The 26,386-nt window shown below is 38.0% G+C and overlaps 1 protein-coding gene across 2 annotated transcripts in view; it reads right to left on the reverse strand.

The window, feature by feature from the left end:
• Prkg2 (protein kinase cGMP-dependent 2) overlaps positions 1 to 26,386 on the reverse strand; it is a 93,814-nt gene that overhangs the window by 25,986 nt on the left and 41,442 nt on the right. The window contains exons 7-13 of one of the 2 annotated variants that reach the window (XM_035453219.1): positions 25,120 to 25,214; positions 21,377 to 21,445; positions 18,559 to 18,657; positions 17,374 to 17,440; positions 15,360 to 15,496; positions 13,149 to 13,238; positions 10,843 to 10,984 (exon numbers count right to left, since the gene is read on the reverse strand). In XM_035453219.1, coding sequence (XP_035309110.1) covers positions 10,843 to 10,984; positions 13,149 to 13,238; positions 15,360 to 15,496; positions 17,374 to 17,440; positions 18,559 to 18,657; positions 21,377 to 21,445; positions 25,120 to 25,214 — 699 coding nt within the window. Of the gene's footprint in view, positions 1 to 10,842; positions 10,985 to 13,148; positions 13,239 to 15,359; positions 15,497 to 17,286; positions 17,441 to 18,558; positions 18,658 to 21,376; positions 21,446 to 25,119; positions 25,215 to 26,386 lie in introns of both variants that reach the window. The other variant, XM_027387604.2, reaches the window with a different exon arrangement.

A 26,386-nucleotide genomic window follows, 5' to 3' on the forward strand; every position in this document is an offset into this window, starting at 1 on the left:
TTTTATTTTATTAGAGTCACTTTTAATGTAATGTTTTGTTTGTGTTTTTGTTTGGTATTCCTTCAGTAAGAAATATATATGTTTGATTTTTTTGTCTTTCTCCTTTTATAATATGAGTGTCCAATGCTTTATGCCTCTCTGTAAGCATTGCTTTGGGGAACATTACATAAATTGTGATAAGCTTGGTTTTTATTTTTATTTGAATCAAAATATTTAAAAATGTATTGTGAGACCTCTTTATTGACCCATTGTGATGGTTAGTGTTCTCAACTTGATGTGGTTTTGGGGATATGAGCTGCTATGTATGCCTGTGGAGATTAATGTGGTTGCAGTCATACTTGTCTTTTGTGGGTGGCACCATTCCCTAGTAGGGATACTGGACTGTACAAGTGGGGAAAGGAACTCAGTGATGACATGTGTTTATTGGCATCTGCTTCCCAGTTGGGGATATGATGTGGCCATCTGTTTCAAGGTGTTTATCTTTACTTCCCCACCATGATCTACTATAGCCTAAAGACTGTGAGCCAGAATAAACATTTCTCATTTAAGTTGCTTTTGTCAGAGTATTTTATCAAATCAACAAGGCAAAACAACCACGGATACCCAAATATTATATATAAATAAGTGTATAATTTACACTGAATGAGTTATCTTTCTGCCGCTGACTTCTAGTTTAATGCCATGTAACCTGAGAGCAGGCACTATAATGCCTTCATGCAAACATGCAAATGGCACAATGCCATTCACAAATAAAACAAGATAGTCCCAATAGTGACATCATTATTGTCATTCCATTTTACTCATGTGCAGACAATGAACACTCCAGGCTTCCTGAATTTGTGAGTTTGTAGCTGACAGAAATTTGGAGATATTTTTTGTCATTGCTGTCTCCAGCATCGCTTCTATCTCTTTTGCTCCCCTCCTTATCTCATTCTACTCTACTTACGTTAGTTACATCTTTCATAACAGTTCCACAGTCTGCTTTTGGCTTGGTTTGTTTGTTTTTCAGTCTTTAGTATCTTTCCTAATGAGTAATCACTCTTATGCAGGTCTACAATGAAAAAGGGCAAGTAAGAGAAAAGAAATACAAACTGTACTGTTTGAAGCAAGAAGAGCACCAGGTGTTTAATGTTAGAACCAAGATGTGTAGTCAACGGGATGAGAAGCATAAAGAAAGATATACAAGTCAAGGGGTTGTGGAATCTTCCTCTGTGGTTGCAGAGAGACACTGAGGATGGGTGTGTGGCAGAGGAATCCCTGTACAGAGGCTCTGACCAGTCATTGTATAAAGCTTGGAAAGTGAAGCCTAGATTGCATTGGAGACCCCAAAGTGTTGGAAATGCCAAAGCCACTTACCTAGGAGAGCTGTACACAGGAAGTGGAACCAGCCCAAGAGAGGGAAGTATGTTGCAGTTGGCAAAGCTGAAATGGAAGAGCGATCTAAAGCCCTCTGATGCTGTTACAGTCTTGCTTTGGTTCAGTATTTCTTCACTTAGCCTCCATTCTTCTCTTTTATAATAGTAATGTATATTCTGTGCCATTGTATAAGATGTAACTTCCTTTTTTTATTTTACATGGGGGTTACAGTTGAGAGATTGCCTTGAGTCTCAGAAGAGACTTTGGACTTTTAACCTGTGGTGAGACTGAAAGACTATGGGGACTTTTGAAGTTGGACTAAATGCATTTTGCATGAACATACGGCTACAAGCCTATGAGGGCCAGGGGGTGGACTGTGGTAGTTCAAATAAGAACAGCTCTCTTAGACTCATATATTTGAATGCTTGGTCCCCAGCTGGTAAAACTGTTTGAGAAAGATGAAGGAGATGGCCTTGTTGGAGGAGGTGAATCACTGGGGGTGGGTACTGAAGTTTCAAAAGATTCACACCATTCTCAGTCTTTCTTCTCTCGGCTTCCACCTTGTAAATGAAGATGGAAGTTCTCCACTGTTCCTGCCACCATGCCTTTGCTCTGCGTTCATTGACTCTAGCCCTCTGAAACTGTAAGCTTCCAAATTAAAAGCTTTCTTTTTCAAGTTACCTTGGATACAGTGTTTTATAGTAGCAATAGAAAAGTAACTGACAAACAGTAATTGTACAGATTTGTTAATTTTATCAACATGTTCAAATAATCAACTTTAGCTATGAATATAATTTTTATTCAATAAAAATTTATGCTCATCTCCCCTTTTAATTTCATTGTCTTTTTTTGTTGTTGTTGTTTCCCATCATTTCAACTTCTAAAGTTAGATGCTGGCTCACTGGTACTTTTTTTATTTTCTTATTTACTTTTTAGTCCTTCTAGATATTTCTCATTTGCTCCTCACATGTGCTGTTTGAAGTATATCCTCTCTCCTGCTTTCAAGTATTAACATTTTTTCTCCAATGACTGATAAGTTAGTTTAGCATCTTTAACATCTCACTCAAATGACTTGTTGATTTCTATTTTAAATATGTCAAGGCCAGTGAACAAAAACTGTATATTGAGATCGAGAGGGAAGTTGCTGTATTGGCCTTGTAGTTGTTTGTTTTTCATGTATTTTGAGACAAGGTCTCACTATGTGACCCCAGCTAGCCTGGAAATCTCTATGTAGAGAAGATTCATCTAGGCCCTGGGAAACTCTGATAATTACAGTCACACACTACTACATCTGTTTCATTCACTCATTCATTCATTCATTCATCTATCCATCCATTCATCCATCCATCGATCCATCCATCCATTCATTTTAAACACCATACTGGGTCTAAACTGTGAATACACTGGTATGTTTGCTATTACAAGCTGCCTCAGAGTAGAAAGAAGCTTATAGATCATAAAAAAAATCAGCAACAATGTCAATATTGAGCACATTTTGCATTTTCTTATGTAAGACTCTTAAGTAAAATTAAGCCACTCTATTTTCACACCTGCACAAAATCCTGGCTGGCAGGATGTTTGGCTCAGGTGTACTTCTCAGGAGTTAACACCACAAATCATACAGAATACTCACTGATGAGGGACAGCTGAGAGCTACTGGAGCACAACTACATTTCTCCTGAGTAGCCTCAAGGAGGGTAGCTATCACATGACCTCTGTTTATTCTAAGAACAGTTTTTGTTAAACTTTAAATAGCACACAATATGTTTCAAAATTGGGTTTGCATTATTCATCCATAGAACCAGACAATGGTTTCTTAGCACTATTGCTTTCATTGGCTGGGAAGGTGAAGCAATATTTAAGAAATTACGGCATGGTCAGAGGAGGGATATGAGTGCGAATATTCATGATCCTTTGACTGTTCAGTCTGTACCTAGAGTGTTTCCTGGTGAAGACAACTAGGGCCCAGGTAGAATCTGACTTGAAACAAATCAATGAAACAAACAAAACAAAACAGAATGAAAGTCATTTCACTCATAACTGAAAAGGAAGAACAGAATGAGGTCTTCATTCTTCACCACAGACATAAGGTCTATAGTTACCCGCCATGGGCACATTTTTATGGCCCTCTAAGATACACAGCCCAAAACCTAAACTTTTCTAATACTTAGGTTATTTTTTCCCCAGAATTTGTGTCTTATTTTCCTGGTGAAAACTTTTTTCCTACTTCCCGTGATCATTTCAGAGGATGAAAGGAGAACTACATACATGAATACATGTATGTGTACGTATGTACTCACACACACACACACACACACACACACACACACACACACACACACACACACTCATGCAAGTGGGGCCAAGGACACTTTTGTTACAAGGCCCTTGTGATCCCTGCTGTGTGTGCTTCTACCAGGCACTCCCACCCTTTCCAACCCTTCCAGCCATCCCAGTAGCTTTCAGTCAAAGTAGTTTTGTGGCATATCCTGCCAACAGCCCAAACCCTAAATTTTTCTCTACTAAAGCTTGTTTAATGGACCATCATCTACTAAAATTTTGCTTATGTGCTTTCTACACCTTTTGGGAACAATGTTCCACAAGCCTATTAGATCAAGTTTATTAACTGTGTTGTACTCATCTTCTAATGCTTTAGCAATCTATGATCCAAATGTTCTATCAATTTCTGAGTGATGTATTAAAATGTCTGTAACTCTTCATGCCTCCCAATTCTTCCAGTCTGTGGTGTATTTTTGAGGCATCTTATAAGAAAAATTAAAAAAAAAACAGGCCTTTTCTATAACCTTGAGGAGCTGTATGCCCTCTCATCATATGGTCTGTCATTATCTTCAGGAATACTTCTCTGACAGTAACACGGCGAAACCTGCTTTTGAACTGACTTAAAATTTCCCAGACATATCTCTTTTCTTCCTTAGTTTCAGCTTCCTGCACCCCATAGTTTAAGTCTTTCTGTTGAAAACACCATATAGCTGATTTTCATTTTATACTTTTATTTGACAATACTTTTTTCTCAATGTGGAGAGTTAAGTTCAATTACCCATCTTGGATCTTTCTCTAATTTCTTAGTTCATGTTCATTCCCCACCCCCTGGCTTTCCTACTGTTTCTTGCTGCCTTCTTTGAATATGGCATTTTATCCCTGTTTTCATTTAGTGGCTCCTACTTTAAGTGTCTATGCCACTGCTGTTGAGTTAGCATTTTCTCATTTTAAAATGTAACGTATTACATTGATGACTGATTTACACTGTTATTTTTAATGAGTTGGCAGATTTACTACTGTCCTGTAGTCACCATTCCTTACTGCTTTGCACTCTCTGGGGGACAAGGGTTCATTTTTCTTCACCTTTCATAATCATAGTCTTTTATATAGGAAGCAGCTCTCATCTTTGTCTAAATATGTCATTGCACCCTTCCTGAAAGGTGGTTTCTCTGGGCTTATAATTAAAGTTTGTCAGTTATTCTTGCTCGGGGTTGTTAGCACAATATTCCCCTGGAGTCTGGCTTCTTTTGCTGTTGGCAAGATATCAACTAAAAAATCCCCTCCTCCTTGATAATTCCTCCCTTTATATTTTTCCATTTACACCTATCTGCTTTTTCTCTTTTAAGGTTTTCTTTATTTGAATTCTTATTTCCCTACTACAATAGCCAACAGCAAGGAGCTAGGATGATCCAGTTGCCCTGGCATTTAGAGGTTCCCCTCCCACAGAATACTGGCTGGCTCTGTGTGATCAAAAGAATATAGTATAGTGCTCACTAGTGGCATCAAGGAGCAGGTCTTACAAGACAAGTAGCTTGTCCAAAGTTACCTGCATGACACACTTTGTTGGAAGCCGTGTGTCTTGTCATAGAGACATTCAACCAGTCCTGTGAAGAGGTTCATGTGGAGAATGAAGGCCTCCAACAGACAACCAACACCAACTTGTGAGCCATGACAGACCAGATTCTCTACCCTATCCAGTTTGCAAGTCTTCAAGTGACCATTTCTTCAGCCAACTTCTAACTAGAGCTCCACCCACGAGTGATACTGAAATATGTCATGGTTACTACTGCTTGTCAAGCTGATAAGACAGAGTTACCCAGGAGGCAGGCCTCTGAGCATTCCTGTCAGTGATTATATAGATTGGGTTATCATCTGAATAGGTTTGTGAGGTTAATTTTGATTAGGTTAATTAATATGGGAAAACCCTTCCTAACTGCTGGACATTATCAGCTGCTGGACAGGTAGCTGATCAAGAGTGGTCACTGTACTTTGCTTCCAAACTGTGAATGTAACGTGACCAGATGACTCAAGCTTCCACTTCCAGGGCTTCCCATCATCGTAGATGCTTCCAACTGTGCATGGAAATAAATCATTTCCCCCTCACGTTGCCTTCGCTTGTTACTGCAAAAATGAGAGCAGCTAATACCCTAACAAATCCACTTCCAAAGACCCAGCTCACAGAGGCTGTGAGGTCACAAATAATTATTAATATTTTAAACTCATTTTAGATTGACATGTGAAAGAATAGGAGATCAAACAAGTACAATTTGTCCTAGTGTAAATCTGTTGGTGTTTCTTTACCTCATAATCAGTTTGCATGTATGTGATACTGTTATTTGTGTGTGTGTGTAGTATATGTGTATGAATGTGTGGGTGGAAATTTTTCAGCTTTTAAAATATTTAAAAATTACATTTATTATTCTGTCTGTCTCTCTTTGTCTGTCATCTCTCTGTTCCTGTGTGTGTGTGTGTGTGTGTGTGTGTGTGTGTGTGTGTATGTGTGTGCATGTGTATGCATACAGATATGTGTACAACTATACACATGTGTATCGTGGTATGCATGTAAATGTCATAGGGTAGCTTGCAGGAGGCAGTTCTCTCATTTCATCATGTGAGTCCTGGGGATCAAACTCAGGTCTGTCACCAGGCTTGGCCCCAGCAACCTTTTACCCAGTCGTTAGTGTTTTTGTTGTTGTTGTTGTTTATTTGTTTAATACTTCTTTTAGCCCCACTCTCTATATTATTTTTGTATCGAAAACCAAACTTTTTTCTTACTGTATTCTCTAAATTTCTTCATTTATTTTTTAGTTCCAGTTTTTAAGTCCCTTACATTCTCTGTAATTAGCCAATTTTCTTTAAGTCCCTGACTTCTCTTTTTGTGACAATATTCTATTACATTTTTTAACAGACAAATAATTTACAGGTAATAAAGCACACTGCTCTTTGGTGTGCAATTCACTGGATTTGATGCAGATTAAACTCCTACACAAGAAATGTGTAGGAATGTCCTCACCGACATTTGAATTTTTATTTTTTGTCAATGTATTAATTGTAGTGTCTATGAAATGCCATTTCTTTGTGGCTTTCATTGAATTTTCTCTTGATGACTGAATAGTGGGGAGTGATCCTTCACATGCCTGCTTTAATAAAATGTGTTTTCAAGGTTTTTGAGTATTTAAAAAATACTTTCTCTTTTTTACTATTGAAGAGTTGTGAGAGTTTTTTGTATATTCTAGACACAAGCTCACTGTTATGCCAATAAAGCATAAATATTTCTCCCAGTTTATATCATGCCTATGTGCTTTCTTGGCAGTATACACTAATAATCAGTATTTTCTGATATTTAGGAGTCTAAGGAACCCCTTTCTCCTTTAATATTAATACTATTCGCTTTCTAGAAAATCTGCCTATCCCAGATGTAATAGCATGATACTTCTTTCTTGTTGAATACAGTATGAGGTATGAATCAGGTTTTTAATTTGTTTCACAGGTGGTTATTCTCCAGTTGTTCCATCAGTGTCTTTTGGAAAGGACGGCCTTATTCTTTCACTAATGTGCATGTCTGTCTGTGAACTTTCTACAAGGTCATGTGTCTGTCCTTACACCAAAGTCACACCACTATAACAACTGTAGCATTGTAATAAGATTCACTAATGTGCTTGTCTAGGAGGTCATGTGTCTATCCTCACACCAATTTCACAGCACTATGACAACTGGAGCTTTCTAATAAGATTTTCTCACTAATGTGCATATCTACGAGGTCATGTGTCTGTCCTTACACTAATGTCACATCACTATGAGGACTGTACCTTTGCAATAAGGTGTTGACACTGGAAAGAGTAATGCTTCGTATGTTGCTCTTCTTTTACAAAGTAATTACTAATTCTTCTTAACATTCTATATTTGCATGTAAACGTTAGAAAACCATTCACCATTTCTAAAATGTGTCCATCCACTCATATTTTGATTGCACTGACAAAGAATCTATAAATCAACTTGGAAAATATAGACATCTTCAGACAATTTTGCTTTATAAAATATTACTTTCTACAAATCATGAACATAGTATACAGTGTCATATAATTATTTGTATTAATATTCTATGATTTTCAGTGAATAGCTATTATACATCTTTGTATAATTTATTTCATTATTTATTCACAATGGTGATACTATTTTAACATAATATTTTGCAATTTCAATATTATGTTATTTTATTTCATTTATAAGTTTTTATCATTACTCGGTGAAAAACAGAATTTTACTTGTTTATTATTATTATTTTTTGCCCTTGGTGGCTAACTCACTCATTCTAAGTACTTCTTTGATGAATTCTTTAGACATCGCTAAGAAATATTAAATAAAAAATAAATAATAAAAATAAAATAATAAATAAAAAGAAGTGACTCATCTGATTTTCTGATTTGGGTCCTTTCTTGGTTTATTTCATTTCCTGAAACCTATTACAAGGTTAATATTCTAAGATCAGATCATCTCTTTTTGTTCTCCATCTAATGGAAGACTGTCCAGTATCACTTATTGGGTATGATGTTAAAGAAAGGTTTAATTCTAACTCCTTATCCACTGAAGCATGCTCTCAGTAAACACCTATGCAGCAGTTTTCAAATGTGGGTCTCATCTAGCAGGATGCCCTTTATCAAGGCTTAGATATTGATTTATTTTTACTGCTCTCCAGTGCCTTCACACTTTATATATAAATTAGCTGCATCTGGATGGTTCAATGCAAGCCACACTGTCATTATTTTAAAACTTCCATTGTCTATTTAATTAATTATTATAGTCTTATTTTCTCAGTAGACATTTTATCTGTTAGATCTTTCTGGAAACTTCTTAGATCTCTTTTTGAAAGCCCATGGCACTTATACATCTACTTTGGCTCTTCATTCTTTTAGCAACGAGTGCCCATGGTAGTATAGTTTTTTTCCTCATACATTTATTATTAATATATTTTTAACATTAGCTTCTCTTTCCTGGAATTTCATCTCCAGAAGTTCTTTGTGTCCTGAGTTGACAGTGTATTATTTTAAAAAGCTTATGCAGTGATGCTTAGGAACATTGGCATAGTTCCAGCATAGATCCGTTTTCATTTAAATTTTTGCTTGGATTTTTCCATTAAGAGCAGCTTGTGGCCAATAATTCTTAGAGGAGCCTTCTTTCATCCCTCTGCCATGAGCTAGCGATGAGAAAAGCATATTTGTTTGCATATACTATCTTTGTAAGTCTGATATTTGTTTAATCTGTATGGTCGCTGCCACTGTAGGGAGTTCTCTAGCCCACTTTCCCACAATGCCCAGATCTGAAGTTAGGTCTCCCATTCCTCAAAGACACAGCTACTAAATCAAACTTTAAGGTTATTTAGATTTGCTGGTCCATGCAAGCCAGCAACTTCAATGTTGGTGCTGAAGACTTAACCTGGGGCTTTGCCATGTGAGGCAACTGTTGTAGGTCTTGATCACATCAGTGTTTGATCACCATCCACCACTGAGCATCATCTGCCCAGGCCCACAGAAACGCCTGTGTTGTCTAATGAACACATTTATACATCACTAACAATCTTTCTCATGTCTCATCTGGCATTTTCAAACATTTCGCAGCAACAATAATTTCACGATATTTCAGGTTTTAAATGTAATTGGCAATTGAAAATTCAACATTGCCTTTTTAAATAACTAAAATCACTAAAAGTTTATTTTGTTGGCTGATAAATAAATGAGGAGGCTAGATAATGATGGCAAATAGGGGAGTCTCTGCCATCTATCCCTATAAATATTAGATATACTACCTGAGGTTTTGGGGGAAAAAACAGGTACAAAATGTAAGAGATAAATTTAATAAACAGTCTGTAGCCCTCAAGAGAGTTTTTCTTTCTTCTAGAATATTCCAGAGAGTTCTCCTGAAGGGCTGTGGGAGGTACAGTCAATGTAGGAATTGAGATTTGTAAGAGAAGTGATTGGAGCCTTGTGTTTGCACCGCACCAGTTCTGAAAGCTGTCTTTCATGGACAAAATAAAGCTTGAATGGATCAAAATGTTTCTTGGAAATGAGCCAGGTTTCACATGAAAAGGCTCTTATTTTACTTCATAGAAAAAGATCTCTTAGAAATTAAACATAACAAATGTAATCACTTGGGCTGAATTTTACAATTATACCAATTAAACCTATCTTTACACTATTGAATAGAGTCACTGTGACAGTTTTAACAAGACATTTGCATATGGTGATTGATCAGTAAATAATGGTATTTTCTTACATCCAAACCCTGAGGTAACCATGTCTTTGCAACTGTTAAATTCGGATATAGCCTGATGTCTTCAAGGAGCTATGAAAATAGACATCTGGAAGCCACCATGATTCCCATCCTGTAGGTTTCCTCATGAGGTCCAGAGTGCCTTTATTTTCCCTCAGTTCAACCATCAAGTTCTACTAGTTTCTCACTGGAAGAAGTTTATGTAGTATCTTTTTTATGTTTTGTGTAATGTCCTATGGATTCCTATTGGGAATTAATGGACCCCAGACATAGACAGCAAGGAAATCTGATCCTTATTGAGCCTATAGTCTCATAGTTTCCGAATAGTCACTGCCTATTAGAACAACTAGAAAGATTTCGCAAATGCTACCAATGATCACGTTTCCTTCTCTTCCTATTTAGAAAGTGAATACCTTGAGATAGAAATCATACTAACATCTTTATTCTTCACAAGGCAGTTAAAATTTTTAAACAATACTAACAAATTTTAAAGGCATTTTATGATTTGAGTCTTCAGTTACTGGAGAAATGGCTCAGAGGTTAAGAGTACTGGCTGATATTGCTTAAGACCTAGACCAGTTCCTAGCAACTACATGGCAGCTCACACCTACAATTGCACTTCCAGGGTATTTGATGCACTCTTCTGGCTCTGTAGGCACAAGGTGTGAATGCAGTGCACACACACACACACACACACACACACACACACACACACACACACACACACACACACGTGTGCAGGCAACCCACTCATACACATAAACAAACATTTTAAATAGACTACATAAATAGCATTGCTCACAATATTAAGCAGGAGTATTCAAGGGCTGCATCCCCTAGAGTAAAAATAGCAGCTGCACCAAAACTGAAAGATTGCTACAATAGCACAACTTTGTTATGGAAATATTCCACATGATACTGTAAGAAAACTTGCCTTACCAACTTAAGGTAGCCGTCGGCATCCAGAATTAAGTTTTCTGGTTTCAGGTCTCTGTAGATAATGCCTAGTCGATGCAGGTAATCAAACGCTTCTGTCACACAGGCGACACAGAATTTGGAGGTGGGTTCATCGAAGCTGCCTCTGCAATGACATTGTTTTCTTCTTAATACTCTGAATATGTCTCTGGTGCTGTTCTAGGCATCTAGATTGCATTATAAAATTCATATGGTGTGTGTGGGGGGATGCACATGTGTCATGGTGCACATGTGGAACTCAGATGCCCCTTATTTGATTATGGGTCTTGTTTGTGTTGATTGCTACTGTGTACATCATGCTAGCCATCAAGCTTCCAGGAATTACCCTCCATCTCCCAGGAGGAGCATTGGGGTTACACATGCATGTCACCATGCTCAGCTTTACATGGTTATGGGAACTCAAATTCGGGTCCTGATTCACAATTAGTAGCAGTTTGCCTCCTGAGACATCTCCCAGCCTATAGCAATGGGTTTTTTATATCATTAACATTCATTAAAATATATTTTATATGCTGATGGCTATGTACAGATCATTAAGAAATTGATGGGAACACTTCATAAAAACTACAACAAATTTCACTAAAACAAGCCTATATTTATGCATTTCTTTCTGGTTATCATATGTGAACATACAAAACAGGAAGACTTAGACACCTGTGGCATATCCTGGAGATATGCAACTATTTCGATGAAAAGCTTGACCAAGTCTTACATACTTTATCACTTGACTAAAAAGGTTCTGGTGGTCACTTCCGTTCTTGTCTATGTAGCATAAACCAGTAGCCCCTAGAGAAAGCTGGCCATAGCACTTCCCTGTTGGGCTCTCCTTGAACTTTTATTAGAGTTACCATATATAAGGATGCTATCTAATTTAATACACTGATTTTTTTAAATGTGGTAGTGATTACTCACATTTTATAAGCAAAAGATGTGTCTTAGGAGAGAAAATTCAGTTTGATTCCTGAAAACTCAGCTTCCTTCATTCTCTATGTCCTCTGGTGAGTTATCCAAGTTTTTAAAGCCTGGAGAGCCACGCCTCAAAGATGGCTGTGCTACTACTCACCAGGATTGCCCTTGGGGTAAGCACAGTGCCTACCAGGCAGCATGAACACTCTTTTCTAAGGATACAGATTTCTAAGCAGAATTAGCCACTGAAGCAAAGATGCATTGTGCTAACAATTCTTCGGGAATCCTGAATGTCTCCTTCATTTTCATGGTTCTTCCAATTCGAATCTCATATGCTCTTAACACAACATTCATTCACATACATGCCTAGCTCAGTGGGTCTCAGTCATAAGTGCACTGAGAAGTATTTAAACAAATGATTTACTGGACCCCACACCAACAAAATGAATCATAACAAGTGGTGTCAGGACACACCATTTTTGGTTTGCAGAAGCTCCTGATGCAGTTGTGTGATGCAGCCAAGGTTGAGGGCCACTGTGTCAAAGAGGAATGTCCAAAGGCGTGCCTGTCACTAACTCCCTTTCTCTAACATGGCGGCATTATTCCTTTCCCATTCCTCTTTCGGTGACATTGTCTTCTCCCTCCCTGCTGTTCCTGGTCCACAGCTCCCCTGCTTTGTCTTTCCTCACTTCTCTGCCCTTCCCAGTCTTTGTCATTTTATGTCTTTCCTCACTTCTCTGTCCTTCCCAGTCTTTGTCATTTTAGAATGTCCCCCAATTCACCACTTCCTTACAAATATGTAGCTTCTCTGTAATTATTTAGCTTTCATATTAGTGTCATATTTTAATATCACCCACCTTCTTCAGGTAAACTCTAAACTTGTGTTTCTAAAGTTAATACTTTTATAGCCTTTTACATAGAAAATTCTATGTCATTTAGGAAAGAAGCTTCCAAACTTTCACCATTGTGCCTTCTACATAGAAGATGCTTGGTGGCCATCTGTGTTTACGACTGTATCAACACTATTTCTTTAACTAAAGCAAACATTTGTGGACATCCAACTCTGTTCTGTTTGAGGGAGGACCCAGTCACTCTCCATCACAGTCTATTTTAGAATCTTGATTCTGAGTTACACACAGGGTCTGCCTTCTATAATCCATGTGATCTCCACCAGCTCACACATGTTCTGTGTCTGAAACCTTCAGTCCATATTCTAGGAAGTTAGTAGACTTTAGATGTTCTCTATGATACTTCTGTAGTGTTAGCTAGCAAAATACACCCATAATCATTCCCTGGAACCATCCTCATAGCCAGCACAGACGTGAGCTGATAAGAGCTATTGCTTACAGATCTCTTTTCATTACCTGTCTCTTAATATACTCCACAGCTCCCCACCTAAACAGGCCTCCAGAAGCATGTACACATATTTATTGTCCTTGAAAGTACGATATAATCTGTGGAGACAAATGAAAACATAAGTTAGTTAAGTTACTTCAGCAACATTTGAAAAAAATACCTCCCATTTCCATACAGATATCCAACAGCTGCACAGACCTTCTCCCAAATCCTCTTTGATCATTCCCATTGCCTTGGATCTCCAGCCTTATCCTGTACTTAGCACAGACTGAATGTCTGCGTCTCCATTTCCCTGTGAAAGTGTCATGCTCCTTGAAAGCACCAAGGACATCTTCATCATAAAGTGGTTCATTATCCCACTACCAAATAGGGCCTCTCCTTCCTCCCCAAAGCCACAGGCCTGTGAATGTATCATTTTAATAGTGCCTTTCATAAAAGTTCATTATATTTATGTCGTATATCCTCTAACTGGTTAGCCAGTCTTTTTTTCTGCAGACTTTTTTTATTTGAATTAGAAGCAAGATTGTTTCACAATCTAGTTTCCTCTCCCTCCCCTCCTCCACTACCATCTCCCCTAACTAAAACTCTACCTATCACATATCCTTTCTGCCCCCCCCCCCGGATGTGAGGCCTTCCATAGGGTGTCATCAGAGTCTATCATATCCTTTGGGTTAGCTAGTCTTGGAAATAGACTCAGGGATAAAGACCTATAAGTATCCAGGCCTGTGGGGAAGGACTTGGCAAGGACACCTGAGGTAGGAAGTAGCCTGGCTGAGGGTGCTAGATGCTGTATGATCTAGTGTCAACAAAAGCCCACCTCTGAGGATCTCTACTGCCCTTGGGTGACCCTAGAAAGTAAATGGTGAGTAAAGTGGTTCAGATCATTAAATACTTGGGTGAAAACATTTTCTGGTACTTAGAATTCAAAAAGAATCTGTGTGGGCATCATGGAGAGCTGGCTTGGCAATTGCAGCACTTTCTGCTCTCACCAAAGACCTAGGTTCGGTTCCCATCACCCACATGGCAGCTCATAGCCATTTACAATGCCAGCTCCAGGGTACCCATCACTCTTTTTGGCCTTCATGGCCATCCCTTATGCACATGATACACATCCATACATGCTGACAAACACTCACATACATAAAATAAAAATAAGTAAGAAGAATAAGAGGAGAAGGAGTGGAGAATGGGGAAGGATGTCATGGGGGACACCTATTTTCCCATTAGTTATATAATTGCAGCTTCTCATTTTTACATATAAATTAATCAGATTATATATTGACTATACATTATCTATATATTACTGTCAATAAGTATTTAATGGAAAATACACATGTACATTTCTGGTTTGCTTCCTCATAAAGGACCAGTGATGTAAACATGGTCATCTCACCGCCATCCCTGTCTAAATCTGTATATCTCACAGCATAGTAAATGTCTTCCCTGATATTATTCTAAATACCATTACTGCTATCCTGCATGTCAAGAACATTGCAAAGAGCTGGTGTTGTAAAAAAGAAATACAACCCTTAAGCTGCCCATCACAGTTCATTGGTGAATATTAACTTTAAAAGGGAATGCTGGAAAAATATAAACATAATTGAATGAATGCTATCATCATTGCCTGGAATCAGTCTTATTTTTTAACCATGAAAAACTGAGCCTGAGAGTATGGGTAAGTAGGAAGATTTTTCTCAAAGCATCTGGTCTACCCTGTAGACTGTACATCACCAGACATTACTGAAACTACACTTAGGTATCATTAAAAAGTAAATGAAAATTAAAAATGGCTTATATCAGTAGCTTGTGGATACACCAGGGAAGAGGGTGATGGTCTAGATAGTATCTCTTCCATGCTGATAACAAGTACAGAGAAAAAAGAGGAATAACTATTAGGAGATGGCCACTTGGTAACTTTGCACTTTGGTAACTGTGTGTACCCAAATGACCCTCCCTGAAGAAGTTTAACATCCACCCACACTGAGCAGCAGCTTGTGGGCTCTTGCTTCCTTCTTCCCCAATTCTACATTAGCTTTGGATGAAATAATGAGCTCCAACTATTCTATAATAGCCCCCTACGCATGCGTGCATGCACCTGCACACATGCACACACCACATTAGCATGGCTTCCCTAGAATAAAAGCAATTGGAAACTCCTACCCAAGATCTCACAGGAAAATTCAGAGTAATGCTTCCTGGCATGCCAGCTGCTCACTTACTTCACGATGAACGGGGAACACAACTCCTCCAGGATCCTCTTCTCCGAGTAGACATGTTCCTGCTGTTTAGTGTCGACAATGTGCTTTTTTCTTATACACTTCATTGCAAAAGCAACATTCTCATTTTTAACTTTAACCTAGGCGAGAAATGAAAGACTCATAATTAATGCATTACAACAATTTGCAATATGGAATGTATCATGTTGATTAATTAGAGTTAAATTGTTTTACATTTAAAGATTCTATAAGCTTTTAACCACTTATCCCTCTAGAACTGACTTCTATAGAACTTTGTACACTGACAATCATTTTCAAAATGCTTCATATAACTTGGTTCTAAAATTTTTGTACTGAAATAAGAAAAAAATCTGCTTAAATTTCACTGAGAGAAATTTTTACAGTTTTGATTGTGAAACATGGACAGTGTTAATAAGAACTGCCAAGACTTCTTATTTCTTGATATTAGCCTCTAATTTTCAAAGAAACTCATATCAAATCTATGTCTGTGGACAGCCTACTAATCACATGAGGTCATTTAAATTTAAATTGATTAAAAGTAGAAATTCATTTCCTTGATTGTATCAGGCACATTTCCAAACCTCAAAGGGCATATCAGGTGATAGAAGCTTAGAGACACATGTCCATCATGGTAGAAATCACTCTGGGACACTAAGAGGGGGCTCCTCTGTGTACAAAAATCACAACTCCTTCTCAAAAGAAAATCAAGGTTGAACCAACTAGACTTTTTTCTGACAGTTATAAAAGTGCATAAGCAGACAATACTGGTTAGTAAATGGAGATGACTGCATCCCATGTTTTGTTCATATTTACCATTGGTGATGTCTATAGATTTTAAATAAGTGGAGAAATTACTGCTTTGGCAGTTACTATCTAGGAAAGAAGATCTTGCCATTGTTAATTCAATCTGTTAGCTGTGCTTGTGGTAGAAAACACCAGTGTAGAGCAATGTCTGCATAGAGCATAAGCCCCATTGCAAACATCCTTCATCCTGTTAGGAAGTGTTTTCCCTCCACCCATCAGGCATGAGGTCTGGAATGGGTTTGAACTGTCCTGGTGGGGCCTGTAGTAGCATTTCACAGCTGTTCATGCCCAGCCTTTCTGCAGACAAAGGAAGGCATCAACATAGCTCCTGGAGGTCACTGTACAGTGGATTGTTAAAAATTGTCTGGGCAAAGAAGGGCTTGGTAATTGCCACGGGCTCAGAGCCATCTGCACCCAGCAAGAGCACAGATTTCTATTGCGCAGTTCCCTCAGAACGCTTGATCTGACGAAGCAGGACTTCTGCTCTTTCTTGGGAGCTGATTATTAAGCACAGACAGGTGGTGATGTGGAAGATAACTGAAATCAGGCTGAAGCTCCCAGCTGTCTTGTTGAGTGCTACAGAAGGCTTTTCTTCAAAGATCCTTCTCTCCTTTGTCTCTGATGGAAAGTTTTACACAACCCAAAAATAGGGTAATGAAAGCCAAACACAGACAGAGAGGTGGGGTTGTTTAAGTAATATGGCTAGAATATTGAGGATTCCATCTACAGTATTTCTGGGGCCACGTTCTCCTTTTCTTTAGTCTAGAGAGATAATGTGTTATAATTGCACACATCTATGCACATGTAATTTGTTGCTAGGAAATACATCTACATTTCATAATCTTTCGGAATGCTTACTTGGTACATTCTCCAATAATCACTATCAAAAAAAAATTCATCACAGGATGTGATGTCTGAAGACTGGCAGAGCAACTAATTACTATTTGCAAGCACAAACAGGCTGAAACATTTGCTTCCTTCAGTTTAGAATACTTTAACATAGCAATGATAACTCATATATTCTTCCAACATAAGCTGAGGTACAAAACAAAACAACAAGAAATCAGTATGCTTCACTCAGATGCTTGAAACGTAAACCCCTTACAAGCTCCACTCTTCCGAACCCACCAACGCCCAGTGTTGCGATAATCTCAAGGTTCTGGAATGGGGAGGTTGAAGAGAATCTGGCCACCTTCTCTTTCAGCTGAATCATCTCCAGAGAAAGGGCTTTGGACAACTTCCAGTTAGACATAGAGCGCCTGAAGAGAGAGGTGAGATGTCACATACATGCTGAGTCACACCACTACCATGCCATTCACAAACTCTATTCTCCAGGGGCACATTTCTACCTGCAATACTGCCTATCATCGCAACAAGACTATCCTGATCTTGACAGGGATGTGTTTGTTCATATCCGGGGAGAAAAGCAATGGGATCGAGGACAAACACATTCAATGGGAATTTTGTAGCATTTGGAACACATCTCAAAAGAGCTGCTAACAGCAGGAAGTTAGGCAGTGGAGGAGAATGAAACCAGTAACTTTGTTATTCTTAGAAGGCCACACTAAGAATGTCTGCTGCTTTTCAACAAAGCTTTCCATGTCTCATGCAGAATAACTGTGTTATGAAACATGAAAGTACACTTTACATCTAAGTATTGTTGTTTATAAAATACACGTTTTGTCTTTGAATTAAAACTTACTGATTTATATATGGATAAACTACTACTTTAAGAGGTCAAAGGCATAAAAAATTGTGAATGACTATCTTGAAGAAAAATATTGTTTGAACACTTTAACTCAAAATTTAATTTAGTCTTTCTAGAAATTTTGAGTGTAGCTCTCTAGAAACCTATCTCATGAATATAAGCTTTGGCTTTCACTTGTGAGGTCTTAAGGTCTGGGGTTAGCAGATTGGAGAATATCCACCAAGAATTATAGGGCTCTGGGTTCAAATCTCAGCACAGAAATACTACAATAAAATAAAATTTAAATGTTTTATTAAGTAATTGTAATTTAACAAAAGTTCCCTGTTTTAAAAACAAAACAAAACAAAAAACAGTATAACTAGATTTGCAGTGATGTACTCTACCCTCTCCTACCCACAAAAACATTCTTGGAAATTTTCAGAAACTCCAAGCTATAACCCTTCTCTTCACCTGTGGAAGTCAGTATTCTGAAGTGTTCCCTTTACCAGGAAACTTCTCCCTCAAATTCATATTCAACACTCAAAGTTTTTACTTAGAGGCTTAAAAACTTTCCACCCTTGAGTTGAACTGGTGTCCCTAGAATGTTCTAGCACAGCTTGCTGAAAGCCACCCTGCAGGGGATCACAACCTACAGCTGTGGCTGGTGGCAGAGAAAACTCTCTCACTTACTTTGCGTGCCTTTTTTCATCATCGCGGTTCAGGTTGGCCACATACCCCTCAAGGTATTTTTGGAGTTCTTCAAATGTCCCAACGGTTTGGTTGAATGTTCTAAATAAAATAAAATTAAAAGATGTTCTGTTGTGAAGGTATCAAGGCAGTTTTAACACTTTTTGTTCCATGTCTCTGTTTCTACGTTTACATGTGTGTGTGGCAGTCATTGCCTCGAGTGTTATTACTCTGGAGCTGTCCATCCACTCTCTCTTAGGACAGGGTCTCACACTTGCTTGGAGCCTGCCAATTAGACCTGGATGGCTGGCCAGAAAGCCCCGGAGATATGACTCTCTCTCTACCTCCCCACTCCTTTTTTTTTATTACCATATAGTTATTTCACATGTTTCCTCACAATTTCAAAATAAGAAAGGAAACAACTATATTCTTTCATTATAATCAAAAGAGTTTGCTTAAAATTGTGAAATATGGAGGAAGAAATAATAATCTATAGATTTTCTGTCGCTCTATTTTAGTGTAAGTATGGTACCCTTTTGTCCAGCTACCATCTGGTGATCATTTCTCATTTGTCAAGGACTATGCCAGATACTGGCCCTGCAGTCACAATGTACAAATGACATGTTTCTGTGTCCCTGAAGCTAATAGTAGGTTGACAGGACAGGTGCTAAATAAATTAAACTGTAAGTATCAATTTGATCATACAGTGTTGTGAATTGCTGTAGGATCTTAACCTATTCTATAAGTCATAACTACAGTCATCATTTCATTTATAATCAAAACTGGACTTATTTCCAGAGTGAGATGAGATGTTACTCACAGATACATAACCCAGTGGTCACAGAAATTTAGGACGTAGTTCAACCCACTTGTACCTGACAGTTCAACTTTCTCACCCTTAATTCATATAATGTTTTATCTTTCATTGTGGCAGATGGATATTCTCAGACCAATATCCATATAAATCAAAATTCTGAAATTATAAGCCTACACATTGTAAAGTACATAAAATTATTGCATTTTTCACAGACTCTGAGTGACATTATCTGATCTATGTGATTATGGATGAAGCCCATTCTTCTCTTCTCTCATATATTTTCCCCTGGCTTCAAGAGCAATTATACCATAGCTGTTACTCAGAACACACATATATTTTAAAGAAACTCACACACACACACACACACACACACACACACACACACACACACACACACACAAAACAGATTTATTAGTGGGACAATCTTGAACTAACATATTTTCCATCCAACAGCCATCATCCAAGGATGGCTTTTATCTAAACACATTTTGCATTTCCTAGGCCCTGGGATTTTGCAGTTTTACTTCTCCTAGAGTGACTTCTACAGTTTTTCTAAGCAAGGATAAACTAATTGATGGATGTTTTAAAGAACATTCCATCAATTAGAAATAAAAGGAAGCCTTTTCCACCTCACAGAACCACGGTTGCTTCTCTTTCTGAACAGGTGCTATGGGAGCCTGGTGGCATGATTGGCAGAATGATGGAATGAGTCGGGGAACCTGGGCAGTAGAGAGAAGACGTTTAACCCACCTGGGGTTCACTTGTTTTATCTGTAGGAAAGAATTAGAATAGCTTGGAGGGATATTAAAATTACCTTCTAGATATTTTAATTTTTAGATATGCTAACATTAGGATTGTGTGGTTTACACATAGTACTTGGCTTTTGGAGAAATTATAGAAATCTATACATAAAATAATTGCATATTTTAAGTTTCCTTGAAAGTACTACAAATATGGAATGGATCCATGGAGTGGGTTATAGATTAGAAATGCATAACTAATGTACTTGCATTATGAAGTTTACAATGTTATTCTATTTTTCAATGGTTGAAAATTTCCATGAAAAAAGGGTTTTTTTGCAATATTCTAATATTCTTTCCAGTGTTTCACATGTATGATTCAGTCAAGGCTATAAACAATAATTGACTGACAATATTCCACTGTTATATCTTGTCATTTTACTGGTTTTGTTAATATTTCATAGGAGTGCATCTTATTTCTTTGATGACACCACTGCTTCACATAGACGATGTCTTAGTTTTGGCTTACGTAAATCGTATTCCTTAGATTGATTGTATAACTAGTCAATATTTAACTGATTAATGAAGGGTCAAAGGATCCAGGTTAAAATGGGCTTTGAAGTAGTGACGGAAACAAAGTGAGTCTTATTTTTAAAAGTATCTAAGAACGATATCAATATTGATGCATGTCATTAAAAATTACTACAGATGGTCATGCCTTTCTAGAATGATAATCAGTTAATGTCTTCAGAGGAAGATTCTCGGCTGGGGATATGGCTTAACAGTTAGCAGCACTTGCTGCTCTTGAAGAGGACCCACATTTGGTACCCATATCTGGTTCCTAGTATCTATGTCCGGTGGATCACAAAATCCTCTAGCTCCAGCTCCGGGGATCTGGAGCTCTCTTCCAGTATCCTTGGATACTCACACTGATGGCATAACCACAGACACATAAATAAACTCACAGAAGCACTAACAAACTGATTTCCCTGAAAGAAACAGAATTTGAAGCAGCCCATCGCTGATAATTACATATCAACTTTGCACACAAAATATTTAGCCTGCCAGCATCTGCCACTGTGGAGACAGATTCTGATCAGGAATCCAGCTCCTGCTCATGAATTTTAATAGAATGCACTTGCAGCTGAGCATTGACCAGCATTTCCAAGTGGTGATGAACATGAAAACAGAGAGGGATCCGAGTCACAGAAGCCAAGTCTTCCAAGCAGCAGGTGCCTGCGTTCTCCAAAACCAGGATACTCACTCTCTGTCTATCACGAGGCATGCAACATCATTTTCTTCAGCAATTATATTGGCTGATCTGACATCATCACTGCAGAAGAAAGAAAGAAGTCAGCTTTCACCGCAATTAGAAACTAGAAGTCTCTTTTGTTAGGGAACTCAGGCCTTATGTGAATTCATACCCACTGTTAAACCATCCAAAGACTACGGTGTCTTTAAATAATGCCATACTTTATATTTAACCCTTTAGAAATGGACTTGAAATGTGTCCCAGTAAAGGTTATGTACACAAAAAATTCAGGGGAGGGAACTGTGCTGTGAGCACAGAAGAATCACCAACTGCCATGTGGAATCTCATTGTGTGTTTTGTCACAGCCAGAACAGAATAGTTGCCTCCCATCAAAGGAAAATTACTAATGAACAAGGAGGCAGTTCAGAAACCAACTGACCAGAGAAATGTTCTGGGAAATGACCAAGCTAGTATCAGATAGGAAATCAGTTTAAATGGAATCCAGGCATGTGTTTACAGGGCCATATCAATGGATTAACTGACTATTGAAACACTTTCATGGTCACAGGATATAAAATGAATAATTTTTTTCTCAGTAAAATCTCTAAAATTAGTATCTGTGTTACAGTTGACGATGAATCATAGCACAAATAGCACTGTTAACTTCCTTATACGTAATGGAGTGGAGACTCTTACCATGGATATCTGAGATACAATGAGTCATTATACATGAGCTGAAGGCTGTGTAATTGTCTAAGTCAATAGAGATGGGTAAAGCATCAGCCATTTCCTCGAGGCCCTTGACTTACATGTTATTTTTCTTTCTCTACTAGTTATACATTAGACACTAAACAAAGGCACATACATATAGCATCCAGGGCTCAGAGATTCGCTTAGAGTAACCCAGGAGTACCGACGAAATGCGGTCATCACAAGGACAGCGCTGCACAATTTATCAGCAATAGCGATTGTGTAGATCCTTTCACATTTCCTTAGTGCTAGGACAGAGAAGACTCAGGCAGCCCATGGCTTGCATGCCTAAGAAACCCCCTTTCTTTCTACATGATATTCAAAGACCATCTTATGCAGTTTACAGTCTGACCTTAGTTTATAGGATTCCTTCGAGGGGTGTCAGTGAAAATAACTGAGCCTTGGGGTCTTTTAGTCATTTACACATACAAGAGAGCCAGAATATAAAAAGCAGAGCCAGAGGTGGAGGTTAAGGTATGGGCAGGGGTGGAGGTGGAAATGTGGAGGTATGAGCAGAGGCAGAAATGGTGGAAGGAAACCAAGGATAGACATAGACACGGACACGACCTTGGGCTGTGAGTTCAGAGCAAGGGAATACTTAAGGTTTTCACCTCGCATGTCCACTTCACGATTGTCACAAAGACCGTTCTCTGCACACGCTGTAACCACCACAGTTTCCCACGTGTGCTTTCAGAGTAGCTGTGCATTAAGTGCCATGGATTTATTTTCATAAATAAAATTCTGAAAGAACCCCTGAGACTATTTAATGTCATTCTGCAAACATATAAAATAGAAGCAAGACTGAACCACAGTCAGCAGCTCTAAAAATTAGGATCATAAAAATGTGCAAAAAAAAAAAAATAGAGAAACATTTGTATCCACATCCCCTTCCCATTCATTTTATTTTTGTGCTTTCAGATGCTTTGGGGAGTTGGTCATCTATGTGAGACATAAATTTTCATATTTCCTATAGGAAAAAACTATACTTGGCTAGCTACAACAGACAGCACAGATTAATTCAGGTCCCTTAAAACTAGATCGCATGCTAGCTCTTGAGAGCTGCTTAATATCTACACTGCATAATAGAGTCCTGTGAATCTTCAAAGTTTGTCTGGTTAGCTTGCAAGTGGGTAGAAAATAAACTGTAAATATTAAGAACAAATAAGTTGAAGTCTTGGATAATTATAATAGTGTAAAAAAAGATAATTTCATTATTGTCAAATAATGAGTTCATTACCAGCTAGGCAATAAGAAAGAAAAACTCAGTTTGTCTTTAAATTATACTTTGAAATTTCTTACATAATAGCTAAAGCCCAATGTATTATGTTTTAGTACCTGGGCGTTCTTTGAAAAATAAAAGATGTATAAATTTTAGATAATCAAATATGTCTGGGTAAATACAGAGCACTTTCTCTTTGTGCTGTAATTATGTAGCCTGTCTTACAGAAGCTTCATAGGTGAAAGTTAAGAAAATGATAAAAGGTCAGAAATAGCTTTTTCTTTTTTTCCCTGTTTCTTTTTCTTTTCTTTCTTTCTTTTTTAGTTTTTGTTTTTTGAGACAAGGTTTCTTTGTGTAGCTTTGTAGACAAAACTGTTCTCGAACTCACAGAGATCCACCTGCCTCTGCCTCCCAAGTGCTGAGATTAAAGGCGTGCGCCACCACTGCCCAACAGAAATAGCTTTTTCTTCATTAACTCTTTATGTATTTATTTATTTATTTATTTATTTGGTTTTTTGAGACAGGGTTTCTCTGTAGCTTTGGAGGCTGTCCTGGAACTAGGTGTTGTAGACCAGATTGGTCTCAAACTCACAGATTGGCCTGCCTCTGCCTCCCGAGTGCTGGGATTAAAGGAGTGGGCCACCACTACCCAGATCTTCATTAACTCTTTTCTTCAAACATATACTTGACATAAAACCATTTGCTGGTAATATAAAATCCAAGTGATTTCCTAAATTACTCCAAATTATTCACTTGAAAACATATGTAACTCCAAAAATGGATCTTTTTCTGAACTCAATTGCTATTTTATGAAACTATTTCTATTTAGGAAAATGTATTTCTTTAGATATGGAGTTTGTTTGCTTGTTTGTTTAAGGAAGTACAAAGTACCCCTTAAGCCACTTATCAGCTTTATAAAAATGTATTTCCATGACTTAGGTCAATAGTACACAAACTTATACTTCAAAAGATAGAACGGTCACATAGAAATTTCAAATGTATTATTTTGAGCTGCTGCTAAAACTTGTATTTTAAGCTCACAAAATTTCTTTCTTTTTTTCTTTTTTTGTTCTTTTTGTTTTTTGAGACAGGGTTTCTGTGTGTACTTTGTAGACCAGGCAGTTCTCAAACTTACAGAGACCCACCTGTCTCTGCCTCCAGAATTCTGGGATTAAAGGCATGCACCACCACCACTCAGCAAAAATTTCTTAAACATAGATTATTTTGATGTGTTTTAAAGATGCAGAATATGAAAAGTTGTTGTGATGTTTAAACATTTTATTACAGTTATATATTTATTCTGTTTATATGTGGTGTGTGTGTGTGTGTGTGTGTGTGTGTGTGTGTGTGTGTGTGTGTGAGTGTGCGCGTGCACGCGCGCGCGCATGTGCATGTCCTGATGCACATGTGGAGGTCAGAGGACAATCTGGGGAGTCCGTTCTCTCCCTCTACCATATGGGTCCTGGAGATCAAACTCAGGTCATTAGATTTGGATGCAGGTGCCACCACCTACTGACCCATCTTGCCAGAACTCTTCACATTTTAATTAAAAAAGAAATATTTTGAGTAGGATAATATTGCAAACTACAGCAACATAAAACTTTGCTCAAGTTTAATAATTTCCTCATTTTATGTTCTTTTGTTAATATTTTAAGCTAAAAACCAATCTTGTTTTTACTGACATAAGACTTTCCTGGGCAAAACTAGTGTTTGGCTAGTGAGTAGTCTTGAGATGGAAAACATTCCAAGCCTGTTTTCTGAGCACCATGTAAATCCATGCACTCACCTGATCAGAGCTTTTTCTCCAAAGTACTCCCCTTTCTGCAGGGTTTTGATCAACTGTGGCTGCTCGTGGCCTTCTGTACTCTGTGTGACTTTCACCTAAACAAAGTGAAACAATTCAAAAGAGAGATCAGAGTAAACGAGGGATCTGAACACACACCCATCAAACTCAGCAACAACTGAAGGAGGGAGAATAGGAGGCTGTATCACCATTAGAATCAGTACACTGTTACAGTCCTTACACTGTTACAGTCCTTATACTGTTACAGTCCTTATACCATTACAGTTACAGTGCTTACACTGTTAGAGTCATCACAATGTTACAGTCTTTCACACTGTTATAGTTACACCATTAGAGTCATTACACTATTACAGTAGTTACACCATTACAGTAGTCACACCCTTACAGTCCTTACCATGTTAGTCCTTACACTGTTACTGTAATATGCTGCTGCACAATGCTCTTGAAATCCACAGCACTCTGCTCTTGTTAAGACAGGTGTTAGACAACTCTCTGGAACAGGAGAATTCTCCATCAAATCACCTCCCAAAGGTCAGGGTTTTGTTTTGTTTTGTTTTGTTTTGTTTTGTTTTGTTTTGAGGGTTTCCTGTGGTGTCCTTGGCTGTCCTGGAACTTGTTCTTTAGACCAGGCTGGCCCCAAACTAGAGATCTGCCTCTGCCTCCTAAGTGCTGGGATTGAAGAAGTGCACTACCACATCTGGCTCCAATGGTCAGTTTGTAAAATGTAAATCCAGTGATTCTTTTTGAGAGATCCTCAAAGCAAGTAATATGAGTCCCTTGGCGACCTAGCTCTGTTGTTTCAAAAAGTCTAATAGAGTTTACAACAAACAAGAATAATTTTGAGTATCAGTTTGAAGTCTCTCCATAGGTAGGCTACTTCTCATGGGCCTCCAAAACAGAATCTTACAATATTACCTGTTTCAGCCAGAATTATTATAGTTAATATGTTAATAGGTGCTGGTTCACAATGGCTAGAGTTTTTGATTGATATTTATGAATGTCACAATGAATTAATATTTTAAATGATGATAACAAATGCAATTTCTTTATTAGCCAGAATTCTTTCAAAGAATGGAACTTTACTTGCTGAATTCATTCTTCTAGATTGCTGGTCATATCTGCTATATAAAAACATTATTCCACATCCCACCAAATGGAATGTCTCAGGCTTCAGTTGGGACTCCCCATGGGAAGCCTTACCCTTTCTGAGAAGTGGATGGAGGTGAGTTTGGAGGAGGTGGAGGAGAAG

The sequence above is a fragment of the Cricetulus griseus genome, assembly GCF_003668045.3.
Source record: "Cricetulus griseus strain 17A/GY chromosome 1 unlocalized genomic scaffold, alternate assembly CriGri-PICRH-1.0 chr1_1, whole genome shotgun sequence".
NCBI classification, from domain to species: Eukaryota; Metazoa; Chordata; class Mammalia; order Rodentia; family Cricetidae; genus Cricetulus; species Cricetulus griseus.